At 36.6% G+C, this 20,659-nt stretch overlaps 1 protein-coding gene across 5 annotated transcripts in view; it reads left to right on the top strand.

Moving 5' to 3' along the window:
- Positions 1–20,659, top strand: part of PRKD1 (protein kinase D1) — a 329,820-nt gene that overhangs the window by 288,693 nt on the left and 20,468 nt on the right. For all 5 annotated transcript variants that reach the window (XM_072838104.1, XM_072838103.1, XM_072838107.1 and 2 more), the window contains 3 exons: positions 16,103–16,264; positions 16,817–16,915; positions 17,855–18,122. In XM_072838104.1, the coding sequence (XP_072694205.1) occupies positions 16,103–16,264; positions 16,817–16,915; positions 17,855–18,122 (529 nt within the window). The remainder of the gene's footprint in view (positions 1–16,102; positions 16,265–16,816; positions 16,916–17,854; positions 18,123–20,659) is intronic.

The following is a 20,659-nucleotide window of genomic DNA, read 5'->3' as shown; positions in this document are numbered from 1 at the left end:
CTCTTCACTTATCACTCATCCCCACTGTCCCTATCCATTCTTCACTTTATTCATCAAACTCCTATTAATTGAGTACATATCATGAGCTAAGCACTATCCTAGGTCCAGTGAATACAGTGGGGACAAGATACACAGACCCTTCTTGTTGTGGATCTTTTTTTTTTTCCCAGGTGGTTTTATTAAAGCACAGGGACAGAACTTATGGACGGAGAGAGCTGCCTGTTGTCATGGGTCTTAATTTGAATGACTCAGCTATACCTTCAGTCAGATGTTTGCAATTTATTTATGTGTTGAATTTTCATCAAATAACATGTACCCTGAGTCTTACTAAGTCTTGGCTTAATTGTGTGCATGTACAGAATTCAGGAATTCATACGTTATTATAAAGTTGCCAATTGTTTCAACTTTGTTCATCAAAAATAAGGGTCTCATCCTATCTCCCAGCTGAAGCAGATGAAAAAAAACTTTTAAACCTTTTCACCATTGTCTGATTCATCAGCCTCTTCGGAAAGATTATAATTCAATATGCAGAGGCAGTGAAGTTCAAGCTCACCTCCTTTGAGTCTTTGCTCAGATGTCATCCAGTGTCTAAGTATCATTCTTACCTCATTTAAAACTACATTCACTCAAACCCCCTCCCATCCCTGCCTCTGTACCTCTCTTACTCTAATCTGTGTTGTTTTTTTCTTCCATAGGACTTACCACCTTCTACTCTGTTATAGAATTTCATTTATTGTATTTGTTGTATGTTTCTCTCCCTACCCCCAACCCCAACCCCTTCACTAGAATATACACAGGAGGGTAGATATTCTTTTGCTTATTGATGTATCCCAAACACCAGAAACTGTTCCTGGCACACATTACGTATTTAACAGATATTTGTTGAATGAATATTTATTGAATTAAAATTGTACATAAACACCATCCTGTCACATAAAATGGCCTACATAGTATCCAACCAGGTAGGGGAAGTCTAAGCTGCATTTGTTATTAATGGTTAATTGGTTAGTTAGTTAAGGATTAACTCTGGTTAATGGGTGGGGTTAGTTCTTTGAAAACCCTCACAGCCTCATTTTATATTTCTTATCAAAAGTAAGAATTCTTTTTGGACCTGAAAAGACAAAGTAAAGTGATAATGGGGATAGAGAATGGGGGTTAGAATTCTCACTAACTGTTATGTTCAGAAAAAGTAACATCATTGAAATTAACTGGACAGTGAGGAAAGTTTTCTTTTACTAATTTGGAGAAACAGAATTCTGTTGCTCTGGATATAAACGTGATTCCTAGAAGCATTTGGTATCCTCTTCCTTGTGGTCCCCTATTTACGAAATCTGGAGTTCTAGTTTATGGTTGTGCTTGGTGTCTCATGAGTCCTGCCCAGTCCCCTTCCTCCTGATTCTATAGAAGTGGCCGTGTGGGCTGAAGCAGAAATCCCTGCTCCTGCAGCTCTCCTAGTCCTCTGGTCACATTCTGATTTGTTTCTGTTGTTTGTAAAAAAGCACCTTTGCTCATAGCAGACTCAAAGTCATGTAAATATGGAATATGTGAAACAGAATTCTTTCTTTGTCCATTCTCTCCTTTCTGTATAACCTACATCAAGGCTTTCCAAAATCTGATTCAGTTACTAGAAAATTAAGCTCTTCACATATTTTTGAATAGTTGAAAAATTAAAGCAAATGTGAATCTTACGGCCTAGGTATCTCTTATTTAGATCATTTCAAATAGCCCTGTTTTCATTAGGTGTAAATAGTTCATCATTATTATTATGTTTCAAAAGAATGTTAATTAGTGTAGATGGCAAATGTTTCATAAAATCCCCAAGGGATCCTACTTATATTATTATTTTTAAAGTTGGATCTTGATTTTTTTTTAAGAAAAGCAAATTTGAAATTATTTTCTTTCTTTTCTATTCATGAAAACAAAATAAGATTGTTGTTTGATGATTAGGGATATCACAGAAAACTGACCTTTTGCAAGGAGATGCAACTATATCTTATAAAACTTAGAAACTTAAAATCTAGAGCAAATAATAGTGGTATGATATATTTAATACACTTCATCAACACAGACTTGTTCAGTCAGAATTATAACACTAGCACTTCTGTTTATGATACAATGTGTGAAAGCATTTTGGAATTTAAAAAGGACTGAATATAGAATACATAATATAGAAAAAATACATAAAAATTTTATAAGCCATAAATTAAATGTATCCCCTTGCACTTACCTCTAAAATTACCTCTATTATTCTGGTTTCTCTGTGATGAGGCACTCCTCTTCCCATTTAAGTGTTTCTTAACTTAAAACAAAAGCAACAACCAATTGTGGTCCTTATTTGTCTAGGCTGCCTTGCACAGGTGCATCCGGTCCTCCCTTTTCTATAGTAGCACTTTAGATTTGTGCTCTACTCTTCTTTCCATTCCTGTTCATAAATTCCTTTGTCTTTAGTTTCTACACCTTTCTTAAAGAAAGTGAGAGGTCCTTTTGCCACCCTCTTGTTTTCTACTTCTGACCACCTATCACCTTTTGGCTATTTTTCAGTCTTTACCCAGCTTCACTAATCTCAGTCCTTACATAGCATGGATCATTTGCTCCCTGACTACCATACTTAGAGGATCCAAGATCCTGTTTCAAATTCCCTGCTGGTTCCTCCCACCTTCTTCTGGAACTTCTCCTTTCTTTCATCTAAATGGCTTATGCTAATGTGGAACTCATTCCCAGAGTGAGGTCATCCACTTTAAGAGTGTCCTTTGTCATCCCTTCCCAGGTCATTCCTTGATTTATCTTTTGAGTTCTCATCTTCCACAGGCACTTGAGTCTCATATTTTTTACCTTAGGACATCTCCACTTTGCTGTGACAATCTCACCCCAAACCAACCGGCCTGAAACCAGACACAATCCTAATGTCTTTTCCTGCAAGATACTCTCTGCCTAATTTTGTGTTTTCATTCTTCCAGTTTCTAAGGCAAGAAGCTTTTCCTCAATTTATAAAAATAGTAAGTCAATCCTCAGTACCTGTGAAGTACTTCCCTTCTTTTATACAAAGGAATGTACTGAGTCTCTGGGCCATATAAAAATGAATGAAACCATTTAAGATGTATATCATCTATCTAGGCTGTCAGGTATAAGTAACTACAAGTCAGGATAGCTGTGAGAGCATAGTGAAAGAAATCATGGGTTATGACTGAGGCCAGGTTATTGGAGTCAAGGAGAGCTTACAAGAGAAATATGACATTGTTGAAGTTTTGAAAGATTCATAGGTTTTGATAACCAAAGACATGTTGCAAAGGGTTATTAGGCTGAGGGGCCACCTTAGTAAAATAAATATTCTATGAAAAAATGAGTAGAAAAATTTAGCTCGTTTTAGAAGAGTTGCTTTCAAACATTTTTCTTCATGTATCCTCGGAAAGAATTCTAAAAAACATACTTGATTGTATATTTTTAGGATGACAGCTAGAACTATTTTATCAGACACTTAAAGAGTTTTAATTTTGTACTATATTAAAAATATTGATATTTAAAAATAAGGCTATTATATAACTCCTTTAAATGTATGCATTAGAATCTCAATTTCTACGACATTGAGATTCTTTACCAATTATTTAAAAAAATATATGAATGGGCTCCTCTTTAACAATATAATTCACAACATACCTTGTTTTCTTTGAATATATTTTACTTTTCCTACAAAATTATATTGCAATGTAATGCGTTTTTTATACCTGAAAGTCTTTTATCAGTGTCCTCTTTCATAATTATTTACAATAAAAATAAGGACATATTTTAAATTTCTTGATTACAACACTTCAGTAAGTGTTTAAAGCATTCCTTTGGGTTCAGTTCTCATTATAGTTAATAGTAAAAGCTTTATTCTGTAAAATTTTATCTATACTTGTTAAACATAAAAAATAAAATGTTACTGAAAATACACTATTTATTGAGATTGATTTTTTTTAAGATTTTATTTATTTATTCATGAGAGATACGGAGAGAGAGAGGCAGAGACATAGGCAGAGAGAGAAGCAGGCGCCATGCAGGGAGCCGAATGTGGGACTCTATCCCAGGCCTCCAGGATCACGCCCTGGGCCAAAGGCAGATGCTCAACCATGGAGCCACCCAGGCATCCTGAAATTGATTTTTTAATTTAGTTCATAAATTGATGAGTGAATATTACTTACTGTTTGAATTAGACAGAATTCAGCAACCATCTTATTTCTTATTTTTAAACTATAGGAGCTAAATTGTAAGCCAAAATAAACAAAAACAGTGATTTATTTTCAGAAATTCATTTCAGTCCTCTCTCCATTGAAACCCATTAAATCTCTAATTGAAGCATTAATTAGAAACTAAGTTACAGATGAATGGATTTCCAAGTTAGAGTCATTCACTTCATACTGGGACAGTATTTTCAAATTTTCTCTCTACCTTTCTCTCAGAGGATTTTTCTCCCCATGCCAAGACACTCTAGTAATATTTGGAGTAAGAAGCATCCATAGGAAGGGAGAAAGATTATTATGAAAGGAAATGTGGGGATGGAGAATTTGAGAATTACACAGATATTTTCAGATCTGTATTAGAAGTTACTTGTGGATCAAGTTACTGCTATGATTCATTCATTCATTCCTTGTATGTCATTAAGTGCCCACCATGTTCCAGGAAGTAAGGATATAGATATAAACAAAACAGATTTTTTTAAAACTCTATAAACAAAACAGATTTCCTAAAACTATGCTCTGTTCACATACTCTTAAAAATCTTTTTGTTCCCCAAGAATATGCTTACTTAGTTAGGAGACCGCTGTGGGACTTAGTATGCAAAAAGACCAGGAAGTGGCTTTCATGTGAGTTCATCGAGAACCTTAGATATTGTGCCAAGTTGATTGGACTTTATTATGCCTGGGTGATTATAAATTATTGAAATGTTTTGAAAAAATGTTATGATCAAATTAGCATTTGGAAATGGCATATTATAGAGAAAAAATGTCTAAAGGCAAGAAAAGCTTATTGGAGGCTATTGCTATTTTCAGCTAGTAGTGAGTGACAAAATGCTCCTGTTCCTCTTCTTCCATACTATAAGATTGTCTTGGCTTCATCCTTAACATTACCATTGGCACTAATCTAGACTGAACTTTTAAATTTGTGCGTTGATTACTGCAACAGGTGATACTGTGATAGTTTGGTTCCCCACTCACCCAGCCACCCCTCTGTCATCATCTTACTGACCCTGCCTTTTCCCCTGGTCCATCCTGAAGACCACAACCAGATGAGTCTGTAGTGGGTTTCTATCCTATCCCTCCCTAGCCTAGTAGTTTTCTTATTTCATCAAATCTGTGTTTAGCATTGTAGGTTATCATGCTGGACTTTATCACTCCTATTCAACTGAGTCCTGCATTTCCCCTCAAGTTACTGTTTTCATCATACTCTTAACCTCTAGCCATTGCTCAGCTTTTAATTCCAAGCCTGGATGCCCATCTTGGTTTCCTTGGTTTATCCACATGTGATTGATTGATCTTTAAGATCTATCCATCCTCCCTGTCTTACGCTGTTTTCCATAGCTCCTGTTTATTTATAGTTTCTTGTCTTCATATAAAGCAGTAATATTTAGCAAATACTTCTTGTGTAGTAATTAGATTATAAACAAATTTGAAAGTCTCAGCAATGCATTGTTTTCAGCTTCCACAATGCCTCGCACAGTAGTAAAGATATTATAAGTAACAGGTTAACATTTGACAAAATTGTCTTAAATCACATACTGTATTAAATCCTTTCTCAGGGCCTTTGCTATGAAACCTTTTGTATGAATCATTAAATTTTAGGCTCTAATTAGAAAATTATGGTATTTGGTGATGAGGGAGTTTATAGAATAGCTACTAATTGTTCCAGAAGTTACAGGCTGTCTCAAAGCTGAATCCTGGGAGGGAAATTGGGCTTTGGGTGCAAAAGAAGTCAGAGAACACATCGGAACAATACCTTTAAAGACAGTGGAACCTCAAGATCAAGAGGGATTCGGTAACATAGAGCTACACTGTGGTGGTAGTGTATGGGTTTAGAAATAGAATGAGCTGTCAGAGAAGTCCTACCAGCAGGGAAAATAAGGAATTGTCAAGGCAACTTGTCAAGGTGGATGTCATAACAGGTAGAGGGAACAGGAGGAAGAGATGACTGACCACAGGCAGCATTCAGAAATTCAGACAATATCCTGAGATGGATTGTGAGATAGTAGTGAGGAGACTTCTTTGGCATTACCCTAGTCCTAAATGGATTTGAGTCCACAGAAATAATCAAAGCAATGTATAATATCGTGTTTAAAGAGCTTGAGTTCTAGAATCAGATGTCTGGGTTCAAAGCTCAGACTTGTTATTTAAGAATTCTTAGGAGCTTGTATAAGTTACTTAAGCTGTCTGAGCCTCACTTTCCTTATCTGGAAAACCTCATAGAGATGTTGTGAGACTCAGATGTGATAATTTTGTGAAGCTCTTAGCAGTGCCTGGCAGATAGTAAAGATTCCATACTTGTAAGGTGTTACTAGCATTGCCACCATTAGGTTGTAAAGTCTAGTGCCTAGAAACTGATTCTAATAACTTGATGTTGAATTCCCTGAAGCCAGAACCTAGAAACACATTGTTTCATTATAACAAAGAACATGATTTACTCAAAGCCTAGACTCAGGCTAAACATATCTTAATATATGCCTGACCACTGATAAGGCGCTCAGTAAATATTTAATGAACAAATTTTGTCATCACATTGACTAAATCAAGGGAACACAGGATTGCAGAGCATGCCAATAAGACAATAAAGCATTCTTTATCATTATCTAAAAATATAGCAATCTGTCTTCATTGAGCAAGATGAAATATATATCTTGTAAGTAAATGGCTTTGTTCTCTTAATCTAGAAGAATGATCAAGAGGTGAAGAAGAGATGATAATGTTAGAAAACCAGAGAATAATACTACTAAGTGTGGGTGGGAAAATGAAAACTTTTGCAAACTGGTGATTTTTTAAAAAATCATGCAGGAATCCATTTTTCTTTCTCTAGAGAATAATATGTAAAATTTGCCTTTTTCTTTTAATGTGTAGGGAGAGGTTAGTTTATACTTTTGTTGCTTCATCTAATATGTTCATTATATTTCTTCAAATATTTCTTTTTATTTTACTGCATGAAGAATTTTCATGAAATTGTTTCTTTCGATAAGACGTGTTTTGCAGCTCTGAGATAATATTGTTTCTTCTTCGTGTTCCAAAAAAATGAAGCCCATTGATTAGGTACGTACATATCTAAAATAGAGGAAAAAAGGAAATAAAGGTCTCTTACAAGAAAAAGAAAAGGAACTTAGAAATTTTTCCAAATAGATATTCTGTTTAGTAAGAAGCTGATCATAGTGAAAACTTAGTGTCAAAAAGCCAGGTTCCAAGGCAAAACTGTTACTTTTTTTTTTTGTAAATCTTTTTAAACTTTGATTTCCTTAATTATGAGTTGGAATTCATCTGACTTGCTGTACTTGGTTTACAGGAATATTTTGGAGAACTAAATTAATTAATATATAAAGTATTTTTTAAATCAGTGTTTCCCAGCATATTTTTGGAAGAACACTAATCTTTTGAGTTTCTTCATGGAAGGCGATGGGGGTCAAGATTCCCTCATTAAGACAGTTTAGAAAATACTGTGTATGATTTCCAGGTCATCCATGTCTAGGAAGTGAATACAGTCTTTTCACTTATTAAAGCCCCATAATTAGGAACTTGTTCAATTTTGAGAATGTGCCAATTAAACACATTTTGCCACAGAAAGCTTACGCAAATGTGAAATATCACCATTTGACCTTTTTGCACGTAACATTCTGTCTTCTATTCCTGTCCAGGAGACCCTATATACTCACTCTTCTTCCCATTATCTGATATAAAAGACATCAGAAGGATTATGTGTCTGCACAGATCATTTAATGCTATAATAGAATGTTATGCTTTCTGGGTGCTGGCATCTAAATATAGAAGCTGGGCTACAGTGATATGATTTGTTAAAAATTACACTTTAAATCTAACACCAAGACTAGATTGGATTTATGCATTCATGTTTCTAGCCAGATAGATTAACAGGAAATTAAAAAAAAGAAAAAAGAAGTGTTCCAGATGTGTCTCCATTGCTATGCATTTGATAGCAAATTGAAAAAAAAAATCCAGATATTTGGAGTTTTTTCAGTTTTTATAAACAATAAACACATCTTAACTTCCAAATTCCAATTTTTCTATTTTGACAACCATACTTGTCTTTCTCCTAAACACGAACTGAGTAATAATAGCATGCAAAAAAGGGAGGATGGGGTCATATTTTATGGGTGAAATGTTACTAACACTGATTTTGTTTAAGATATTGATCAATTGTTAATTTTCTGTCTTTGAAGTCTTTGTTGTTGGCTCTCAAATATCAACACCTTTTTACCTAGTCAACTTGAAATTCTGGCCTTACTTAAAGGTTAAGGGGTAGGTATTGGAGTATGTACAAGATCCTTTCTGTTGAGGGTCTGTCCCAAGTTCTCCTAATAGAAATCACTCCCCCTTCCCCCAAAAACTACAGTATCAAATTCAGCCATATAAATAATTATATGAATTAATATAGAGAATTAATAAATATTAATTCTAATGAAATCTTACTGTATCAGTCCAAGTGACAGACTTAGGACATCTGGATTTGGTGTTTTAAATTTTCCATGTACCTCTAATTTGAAGGATTCCTGGTGGTAGATGGAAAAATATCACATATCTTTGTACTATTTCTACCTGGTAAAAGTGAAGAAAAGCTGGAAACAGCACGAGATATGATGAGTGGGTTTTTTAAAGTATTGTTTTATATATACTCCTCCTCCTCCTCTGCATTTAGCTTCTTCTGTCATAGGGGAAGAAGAGGACTCATTATATTTATCATGTGTTTGCAGCGACCCTGAAATCGAAAGATAGATGGAAGAGTTTCCAGAATTGATGAAGAGAAGAATGACTCAGCGATGTGTAGATAGGTTTATGGATATACATGAATACAAAATTATGCATCAGGCAGGCCTCGGTTGATTTTCTTGCTGTGCAAATAGTAAATTGGTCCTTTTTCTTTTTCTTTTCGTTTTATTTCTTGGACCAGTGTTACTTAATTCAATACATAAGACTTAAAGCTAATTTAAGATGTTGTGGTAGGGTAGGCATTACAGGCTGGCCACCTGCAAGCTGACTGTCTTGAGAGCCAAGCATGATACAGGTATATCTATTGTTTTTAGCAGTTACTGAAGATGCTCCAACTTACTGTTTCTCTCACAAAATTTTGGGCTGTATTAAACTGGCATCAGTCTTTGCTAACTACTGCTACAACAAAAGTAAATTACACCACAGTTCTTATGGGTGGTATGAGCAAACAATTCCTACCAAAAATTATATGAACATTTCTGAGTTCCAAAAGTCCAGTGGGTTATGTTGATTGTGGCCCCACTGATCAAAATGTCAGCCAGTGATACCTATTTACAAGAGGATGGATTGTTACATCTCGTCTTGTTGTTGAAGCAATATTGTATGCATTTATCCCTCTGACAGTGCATTTTAGCTTAATTTTGTTTTAGGTTATTATCAACGTTCCTTCCTCAAAATTTACTGATGAAATTTGCCAAAAAATGCTAAGAGATTACTACTAAGTATGAGCCCATTTAAACCGTAGATCCTTTGCTAGCTGAGCAGGAAATGGGCACGTGTTGGCACACAGCAACCAAGTAATCCCCATTCTCAATTTAGGCCAGGAGGGCTCTCACCTAGTGCAGCGCAGCCCTCACTTGGCTGACCTCAGAGTAGACATACCTCTGCCATCACTGAAATCTAAAAGCACAGCACTGGGTATGATGAGGGAGGGCAGACCAGAAGGTGCAAGGTTGTAGCAATACACACTTAACCTGTAGCCTCTGTTAGATGAAAGGCAGAAGAAAATTTTCTGGCCTAAGGCAGAAATGAAGAAAGAGAAAGGACTTCTCTACACAAGAAGGTAGAAGTACAGTGATCGTTATTATCCGAATAGCCCATTTCCATTGCTTTATTTCTCATCCTCAGGACAGTAATGAAATCCCGGGAAATTTGGGTTTTACAGCTCATGTACAGACATGGAGGAAAAGACTAATTTAGAAGGAATATCCTGATGGTGCCCTTCAGCTGCTGCTTTGCTTATCTCTTGCTGATGGCTCTTGCCTAGTGGCCTTTGAGAATGAGCTAAAACTATGAATATCTCCTTACTGAGAACTAGATATAAAATAAATACAAATCACCTAAATAGGAAAAGTGTGTTTATTCCTGTCAAAGAAGAAAGTATTTACCAGAGCAGTGGCCAAAATGTGTATATTTTGAAGGAACGGTACCTGAAAACCACCAGGATGTCTTTGTCATTCCCCTGAGACTTTAGAAAATCATCTTTCAACTCATATCAGTGGTAACATCTTTGATATTAGTCATCGCCAGAATCCCGAGATAGCTTACTAGTGGATTCAAATGAACTTACGATGAAAAATTCATGTACTGTATTCTTAAAAGAAGAGAAAATATCAGCATAATGTGCTGACTAAATATGGCAGACATGTATTATCATCTCTTCAATAAAATCATTTCAATCATAAAGAACATTATATACTGAAAAGTAAGGAGATACAGGAACTCATTTTTTAATCAAATTTACAGATTTGCATTGGACATTTAATATGTACCAGACACTAGGCTTATACTGACTAGGAATATAACTGATAAAATATAGGCCTTATGGAGCTTGTAGTCTTCTAGGTAAGACACACAGGTTCATCAGTAACTAAGTATCTGTACATTAACCATCCTGAAAGATAATTTATCAAGGATTGAGGAAAGAGAATTGGAGAGACATCCAAGTCTGAGTATGGGAGTCAATGAAATCTGCCTGACAACTGAATATTCCTACCAGGCAAAATGGTCTGATTCAGGCCAAAATAAAGTATGTATAAAAGTATAGAAAGGAGAGAGAGAGAAAGAATAACACTTGTTCTGAAAATAGTTTACTATGGTTAGAGAGAAGGGTAGATATGTAGAAGAAAAGAAGCTGAGGAACTGTTAAGGGGGGGGGAGATAAATAGTTGATGGTGAAGGGCCCTATTGCCACTCTAAAGGGGTACATATCCTAAAGCTGGTGGTGATTCCTTTATGAACTGGAAGCAAGACGGAATGACCAGAATCACAGTGGCAGCCCTTTGAGGAGTGGGCTGGAGGAGAGCAAGCCCTAAGAGGAGATCAATTGGGAAGCTGTAGCCCATCCCAAGGAAAGAGATAAGGCTCAAACCAAGGCATTAATGGTAAGGATGAGAGTTAGGCATCACTGTGGGAGAAATTAAGGGGATGAGCTCTAAAACTTTTAGAGATCAACTGGTTGTTAGAATTGAGAGGAAAGAGAATATTTAGGATGACTCTCAGGTTTCTGACCTAGATGGCTGGCCATTTACCAAGAGAGGATACACTACCAGAAGAATACATTTGGATGGAAAGACACTGATCCCATTGTTGGCATCTTTCATTTGAATAAATTAATTATAACTGAAAGACACTTGGATAAAAGATTCTGGAATTTAGGAGAGACAGCTGAGCTTCCCTTATCAACTTCAGTATTGTCTTTACTGAGTCTTAAAATCATCTGCCTTCTACAATGACTTTTGTAGTGTCTCTCCAAGACTTATTTATCCTTTATAAGGCATCAGATGATTGTGATTTTGAGGGGCTTTAAATAAAGTATAAATGGTAAGAGAATGTGACTAGAAAGTGGATAAGAAAGTGTGCCCTTCTCCTAACTTTGGCAAACGTGCAGTAATGAGGATCAACAAAGCCATTGTCATAGTGCTTTACCTCTGAGAAGGATTCCTCATGTCCCCACCAATACCACTGTGTAATAGAATATTCTTCCTTCTGTTCTGCATGCCACTTAGAATTTAGACCTTGGACTTGGACTCATCACTGTTAAGTTCATTTTTTTCTGTCTCATGAACTAGATCATTCAAGTGTTTGATAGAAAAGTAGTCAGAAGTCCCCATATTAAGTCTGTATTGCTCCCAAATAGCCTGTTAAAAAGATATGTTGATTCTAATTCTCCCTTCCTACCTCTCATATGTTTGAGTATAATAATTCTGAAAGTGGAATAGAGAAGGGGAAAATGTGACACCTTTAACTTATCACAGCTAAATATATGGAAGTAATACTCAACTTCAAAGTTGAGTACTAAAACAAAACACTATTAGAATTAAAAAATGTAAAAAAAAGAAAGAATGTAAGTACTAATGAAATATTGTTTAACATGAGCCCAAAAATAAAAAATAGAATGTATAATACACTAAAATGTTAGTTAAATCCTTAATTCTTTTTTATATAAAATATTATAACTTTTATAAAATCTTTTGCTTTTAGTGACTAATTTCCATTGATTCCATAAGAATTTTCTAGGGAACTTGAATCAGAAGAATTTTTGTCTTGATCTCCAAATGGTATTTCCTTCAGACTTCAAAATAATTTATATTCACCCCATGGATATGTCATCAATCTGTTAAGTGTGAATGGACACTATTCTTTCCTGTACTTGACCAAATGTTTCATTTCCTGAAAATTAAGTTACTTAAATGCAACAAACAGATGGCCAGAGAGTCCAGTAGTAGCTTACTCTGCCATGAAATTTATTATCTGAATTCCTGAGGTAACTCTGAATAGATAGCACAGTTCTTTCTGAACACTAGTATGCCATAGTGTTGTGGTCATCAAGCCACTTTTAAGTTAATTTAGTTACTTTGGACATTAGTAGGAAAAGTTGAAAAGCTATTTCATATTTTATACAGAAGAGTAAAATTGTGAATAAGTCACATGGACCACTTGGGTCAAAGGTTATCTTAGAGTTACTCTTAAGGGATTAAAAAGGTAATATGAATTATACATGATAATAGAAAATAATGCTTTGGGTTTTAAAAAAGATAAAAAATATTTCCAGTCTCCAAATATGTTTTCTAGGCTAAAGAAGTATTCATCAGTATTGTATGGTGAATTTGGATAAATAACACATGATTCTTTCTATTCTCTTTTCTTTTGTTCTTGTCAAATATTAAAACAAGTTTTGTCATTTGGTTCAATGCAAAAAAATACACCTCATGACTAACATCTGTGATGGCCTTGTCTCACTTATACATGATAAACTTTAAAAATATCAACTTGTTACATATTGGCTCTACAGGGAGAAAAAAGTCATTTTGCTTTTGGTAATTGAGTTCTCAATTACCACTCAATGTCTTGTTTAGCAAACCTATAAAGCATAAAGGTTTTTATAAAAGAACAGGGGTCAAATTCAACAAACATATTAGTCTAAACTTTTCTAAAAATATTTTTACCAGTTGTATATAAATGACTTTTAGTTCAATACTTTTATTGAATTTTTTATAAATCTGTACACTTGACTATATTCAAAATCCTTTGTTAAAAATAGCAAAACTTTCCCTTATCCTTTTCATAGAGATGTTAGTAGAGGACATTTTAGAGTCCTTCAGAGCTAATGTGAACATGGCACAAGGTAGTTGACAATGAACAATCTCATTAATCCATTCCATACTTTTGGCCTAGAACATTCTGGGAATACACCAAAGAGGTAAACACATTTAAGTCCTCACCTCCATATGGGCTCCTCAGGTTATGTTGTGGAATAGGGAAAAGGAAAAAAGAATTACTGACAGAAGGACTTAAGTCACTTAATTAGAGGAATATGAGCAGAAGCACATGAGAGTATCAACATTGCATATATATTTGGATAATTTAGGTAAGAGAACTTCCTAGCCATTTTCTGACTCCTTCACCTCCCCCACCCTTCACAGCCCAAGACAGGGTAAGCAGGATAAGTAGAAGCAGTACCACTTCTGTTCCCCCTTGCCCTTCCTTGGGCTCCCTTTACATTTATCATCTTCACACTCTAGTTTTTCCTGTGTCTACATGGGAGACCCTTTGCCTTGGTACTTTCTTCTATTGGTATCCTGCCTTCCTATTCATTGTTCCTGCTCCCCACCTAGTCAATAAGGCCTTGGTCATTTGAGAAAGCCAAACTCTCCAGAACACTGTTTAATGCTTAAAGTTAGAAGAAATAGAAAAAAGAATCAGTGCAGAAGATACTCAAAGGGGAAGGTATACTTAGCACATTTCATAGTGGACTTGTCTCAAGAGAGTCATAACTCAGGCAGGACCCTCAGGTCATTCCTAAACCCTTTACTGTCATCATTGGTTTAAAAGAGGACAGCTGAAATACCTGGATCCTCCAGGGGCTGGTGGTCTTTCCCCTTGGAGTGGTTCCTGGATCCAGGAAAGGGATTTACAACAATATGACAGCCTGACCACAGGTTCATGTATGAGCAGTGCTATCACTGGTATTCCATATTGCATATCAAACACATTCATGTAGTCATTAATTAGAGTCTCCCACCTAACAATCTGGCATCCTCATAATGGCCAAGCCCAGCAGCTGTCTGGTCTTATTTGTAGCCAGTCAAGACAAATAAAGTAGTAGTAGTGATGGGGTGAGCCTTGTTACTCTCACCTTCTCTCCATGTGCTTCAGCTCTCACTCTGAAGGCCTACTCTATTCTGGAGTAGCCAGTTTTGACCAGGTAACAGTGTGACAGTTTCACGAACAGTGACTCCTACCTTCTGGAGGTGAAAGGCTTGGGGATAACACATCTGCTCAGACCACATTCAGGAACTTGCTATTCCATGACCACATTAATGGTACATGACTGGGCACCAAAGCACCAGAATCAAAAAGACCTATTTGATGTCTGAGGCAGAGATCAGCATGGCCAAAGTAGGGGCAGGGCATCCTGGGAGACAGGTTATCACAAGGGAGCTTTTGCCACTCTCCGTATCCAGTTAACACCAGACTTTCTCTGCCCGTGGGCAGAAGGAGGATGAGTACAGTGCACACTCACCTGCAGTCCCTTCTGCTGCTCACCAGCCAGTGTCCATCTGTGAGGTCTGAAGATCAGTAAGCTATCTCAGGTTTCAAGAAGTTTGTGAAAATTTCATTCTACATGCTGAATGAAGAATTTTTTTTTTTAATCACTGATAGAGAATTTTTTTCTAAAATCTTTTTTTTTTTTTTTTTTTCCTGTTCAGCTGTTAGCACGTTTCAGTTAAGTCCTTGATTTTTCTTTAGGTAATTTGTGTTCATGATGATTTTTTTTCTATTTCTCATTGAAATATAAGTGGGATGTATAATAGTTCTTCTAATGTTAGGATTTTTTTGTTGTTGTGCCCAGAAGAAAAATAAAGACCAGATGAGTGAAGGCTTTGTTGATGACCCCACGGCAACATTCAGACTTTGAGCATCATCACAAGGGACCGTCTAATGTTATGAGAAATTTTACTTGACATATATGACAATTAACATGTCAAGCCAAATGTAGCCTCTCATTAGCCATTACTTTATTGGGACAATATTTTATTGAATGCTGGAGAACCATGCAGGACTACCACATAGCATGGGGTACCGGACAAGACATGGATTCAATAATTTTTTTTTCTTTTTTTGCTGTATTCCTGGCAGTCTTCACTATGTAAGAGCTTTGGTAGCAGACTACCACAGCTTCTAGTAGCAGAGTAATTCCGAAAGGTTTTGACTAATGTGCTTCCTCAGTGCCATCAAATGCACTGCAAGTACAGATTTCATACCATTAATTTTCTATCAAGTATGTATAGATGGCCTAGTGTGCTTATTTGGGATGATATGCTTAATATTGGAGATGATCCTAAGAAATTACAGATTTCTCAATATGGCGTTCTAATTAAAACCTAATTAGCAATTCACTGTGCTGGAACTTAGGTTTTTCAGCATAGAAAAAATAATTTCACTCTGCATAGAAAGTAAAGATACATATTTTGGAGACATTAGAATTTCAAAAATATAAGGCAGCACATGTGGAATTTAGAAATGTTAAAAATCCGAAGTGTGGGTTTCTCCATAGCTTTAAGCTTGAACAGTTTTATATAATCAGTGAGCTTGCCAAACAGTATCAAAAAACTCATTTTCTTCAAGTGCTTTATTTATCTTTAATAGAACCTTCATCACCCTGGTGTTGTAAATTTGGAGTGTATGTTTGAGACGCCGGAAAGAGTGTTTGTTGTTATGGAAAAACTCCATGGAGACATGCTGGAGATGATCTTGTCAAGTGAAAAGGGCAGGTTGCCAGAGCACATAACGAAGTTTTTAATTACTCAGGTAAGGAATCAATTAGAGGCAGAAAAAAAAAAAGGATAATATTCAATATCAAATGTTACCACTATTTCACTGCAGCTTCCCAGCCTTGTTTAGTCCCCACGTCCAACGTCTGACTTATATTTGCAAAGGTGGCAGGGGCGTATTGTATCCTTTCCTTCCTATCCGTGCTTTCCAGAGTCCAGCATACAAGTGAGCTCTGTGTATGCAGGCCCAGATATTAAAACTCCTCGTGAAACTTTCAGTTGCACAGTGGCTGAGTTCTGGTTCTTTGAAAATATTCAAGGATCGGTATCCCTGGAAATTATTGACGTCTGTGATCTACACCTGTCTGGGTTGCTGTATCAATACCAGACTATGCTACTCTTCCCACTGACGCTTCCTTAGACACCTGCTCTGTGGATTTAGCTCATTTCAGTGTCTTGTGAATAAAGAGGCTTAGCTGTTCATTGTGAATTTTCTCTTGGCCCTTCCCATCTACGCCATAGTAGAAAACGTCTGGAAACATGCTCCTAGGCCAAAGTAAGATGATTTTGACGATTTTCTTCTCTCTAGATACTTGTGGCTTTGCGGCATCTTCACTTTAAAAATATCGTTCACTGTGACCTCAAACCAGAAAACGTGTTGCTGGCATCTGCAGATCCTTTTCCCCAGGCGAGTACAGAAGCCCCTCCCAGCAAAGCCGGCTGATGGCAACGCAGGCTGACCTGCAGTCTTCTGTCTCCTTTTCTCCTCAAAACCTTTATTTGTTTCAAGTTTTACCTGTTTGTTTTCATCCATTTGCTTCCTTCTTATACCCTGGGGACTGCAGCTCTGTTACTCTGGCTTCTCAGTTCAGCCTGCCTTCGAGAAACACACGCAGAGCCTCTTCTTGCTCAGCGGCTGCCTTAGGCAGATCCAAAGCTTAAAGCTTATGGATCTGGCAGCCCAAGGCTGATGTTGAAAGCGCTGGGCCAGAGGGGGAGGAGAACCCTGAAGGGTCCCACGGACATTTAGGTTTAGTGTTCTTCTGAAGGCCAAGGGCAAAAGCTTTTGCTTTGCCTCAGCTCCAAGGAGAGAAAACAGCTGTGTGTCTCCCCAGGGAATCTTCTATCTGAAGTGACCCAAGGCCACTGTCTGCCTTGCTTCCCTGACAGCTTCCGATCCCATCTAGGTTCCCATGCAGAGCTAAATTTGAGGATTAGTGTAGGGAACATGACAGGTCTCTATGCTGATCCCTCAACAATTTTTTATAATAAGCCCTTGAGTTCAGTCTGTCACTTCCAGATTTGCATGATGCTTTTTCTGCCTTGTGAAGCAGTATTGCCCACCTCTGAGCATACATATTTTCACATTTATCTCTTGGTTTGGGAGGCAAAGAAAGGTGAACATTTAGATGATTTTTTTTATGAATGAAAATATACATGTGTACCAGTACTTCAACCGCTGTCTTCAAATATATAAAATGGAAAATAGCTACTGCTTCTAGCAGGCATGAGAAGTCCATACAATATATGGAAAGTATTATCATTGTCTTCAGCAGACCTAGGCTAAGACACATACAGACACACAATCTCTGACCTTACCATTTCTGCAAACCATTATTATCAACAGGTGAAACTTTGTGACTTTGGTTTTGCCCGGATCATTGGAGAAAAGTCTTTCCGGAGGTCAGTGGTGGGTACCCCAGCTTACCTGGCTCCTGAGGTTCTAAGGAACAAGGGCTATAACCGCTCTCTAGACATGTGGTCTGTTGGAGTCATCATCTATGTAAGCCTAAGTGGCACATTCCCATTTAACGAAGATGAAGACATACATGACCAAATCCAGAATGCAGCTTTCATGTATCCACCAAATCCATGGAAGGAAATATCTCATGAAGGTAATATCTTCCATTCGAAAATGATAATAGTTTAACCCTTCAGTGTTATAGTATTAATTCAGTTATGAATTATTAAATTGACAAATGTGCATTGTAAATTGTACACTGGAGTAGGGGCACAAATTGATTCAGGTGGGTTGGGAAAGAGTAATGGAGATGGAGATCATACACATCTTTGGATGAAATGTACATCTTTGATAGAGAAATTGAGCAATACATATTAAGAGGCAAATGAAACACAAAGAAATTGTTAAAATTTTGACATATTGCCTTAGAACTTATAAATACTTACACATTGGTGTAATGGAAATGGCTAATCTCCATTAAGAGTAATCTTTACTAACCATATACCTGTCTCTGTATTAAGCACTTTTAATCTATCATGAACACAAGAACTTTATGATAGTGATATTTTTAAATTATCCTATTATATGTTAGTATGCCAGTTCTTTGTGTACTGACTTCCTTCATGTGACATTAGAATATATATGGTATTTTCTCTAGCCATTTCCCTGGTACTGTATTTTTCAGTTGTTCCTATTTGATCCTTATATATAATTTCTATGTGTATCTCTGATCACTTTCTTTAGGATAGATTGCCTTGGCAGTGTTGAATTATTTAAAGTTAAATTCTTTTTTAAAAAAAAAATATTTTATTTATTCATTCATGAGAGACACAGAGAAAGAGTCAGAGACATAGGTAGAGGGAGAAGCAGGCTCCCTGCAGGGATCCTGATGTGGGACTCAATCCCAGGACCCCGGGATCAAGATCTGAGCCGAAGGCAGGCGCTCAGCCACTAAACCACCCAGATGTCCTTTAAAGTTAAATTCTTATTAAATTTTTCCTTCTTCTTAGAGAGAGTGAGTTTTAAAAGAAGTGGCAAGGGCAGTCAGGGCAGAGAAAACAGCATGCTCAATGCTTTGGAATAGAATTCCCCAGTGAATGTACTTTGGAGCTTATTTAATCCTCACAACAACCTCGTAAGATAAGTTTTACTGTCAGGCCTAGATTCAGGTAAGAGAACTGAGGCAAAAGATGGGACACCACAGGCCAAAATCACAAAACTAGTTAAGGGGCAGATCCAGAATTTATACCCAATCTGCACATACATTCTTTGACTACCAGTTTGATGACCCATCCTTCTTTAGTTTTCAGGCCGTATCTAGCTCTAAATCTGTTCAGATTTTTCACCACTTAAAAAGGCAAATACTAGTCATAGATAAACATCTGTTTGATACCTGTCACTGCATGCAGTGATGTAGAAATTGGAAAAGAGTGTATGTAAACTGCCCAAGGTAATTAAGTTCTTAGACAACTCTTGGTATTAAATGGCAAGAGCTATCCGTTATCAGGGCTTTGAGTTACTATTAGCAACAACCTTTAACATCCTCTAATTAGTTGTAAATCATAGCTGGATGGATATATCTTAAAGGAATCTGTGACCTACAAAAGAACTGTCATGTAGCCAAAGCACTAATGAAATATTTAGGATAATTTAACAGAGGCAAAAGGCAAGTATCATCATGTTTCTTTTCCAGAAGGCAGAAAGGTGGAGTTATCAAATAACCTTGTGACCAGTATCTTTGTTAGGAAACACTACCTTTAAATATGGTTAACCATTATGCTTGATTCCTGCAATCAAGAAATCCAGTAAAATGACTTGATATTGTTACCACTGTGCAAGTCTAGAATACCTCTGAAGCCAGTCACATTTTCCTGTTACACAAGAATAGGCCATTGGGAAAATAGCCTCTGTATTTAAATTTTTTTTTCTTGGAGTAGTGGGGTACTTTTTCTTGAAGTAGTAGAATAAATGATGCTCCCTCTCTGGTACCATGGAAATGTGCTGACCTAGCTGTTGTAGATATAACCTATTTAGGCCAGAAATGAACAGCTATGAATTGTGAATGTTTAAATATCATTAACAGTAGAGAACAGAAACCTAAACTAATGGCTCAAGGAACTGTTGTTGGGAAACCACCGCGTGCGCATACGTGTGTGTGTGTGTGTGTGTACACACATACACATCCTAGGTAACATGAAAGTAGAGAACAAAACAAAATATTCTTCAAAGAACTTGAAGATAAATGGAAAGATGTCAAATCAAAGGAGTAAGAATCATGGTGGACTTGACTAGTTAGAATTGCATTTTCAGAGGAGATGACATTTAGGCCAGTCACTAAAATTTGGAAAGAAAGAGATAAAGCGTTTCAGAAAGAGAAAGTTATTATTTGACCAGGAAGTACATACTTTACTTGCTGTACATATTTCTAAGTGCTAAGAATTTCCCACCACTGACAAAGTCATGTAGAGACCAGCTCAGATACAACCTCACTCTTTTACATGATTCAAGTATCACTTTGGGAATTAACTGGCCTCTCTCCTCAGTATCTTCTTCTGACTCATCCTTGCCTTTGAGGCACAAGAGTTGTGCTCCTTGCTAATTGAGGCTCTTGATGGCAAATGAGTTACCTAGCTGCTGATGTAGGAACAGAATAGTTGAATATAAAAAAAGTTAGTTAAAGATGTCATTATA

Source organism: Canis lupus, chromosome 9, assembly GCF_048164855.1.
Source record: "Canis lupus baileyi chromosome 9, mCanLup2.hap1, whole genome shotgun sequence".
Lineage (NCBI taxonomy): Eukaryota > Metazoa > Chordata > Mammalia > Carnivora > Canidae > Canis > Canis lupus.
Note: the sequence above shows the minus strand (reverse complement) of the source record. Positions and strands in the feature narration are given on the sequence as shown.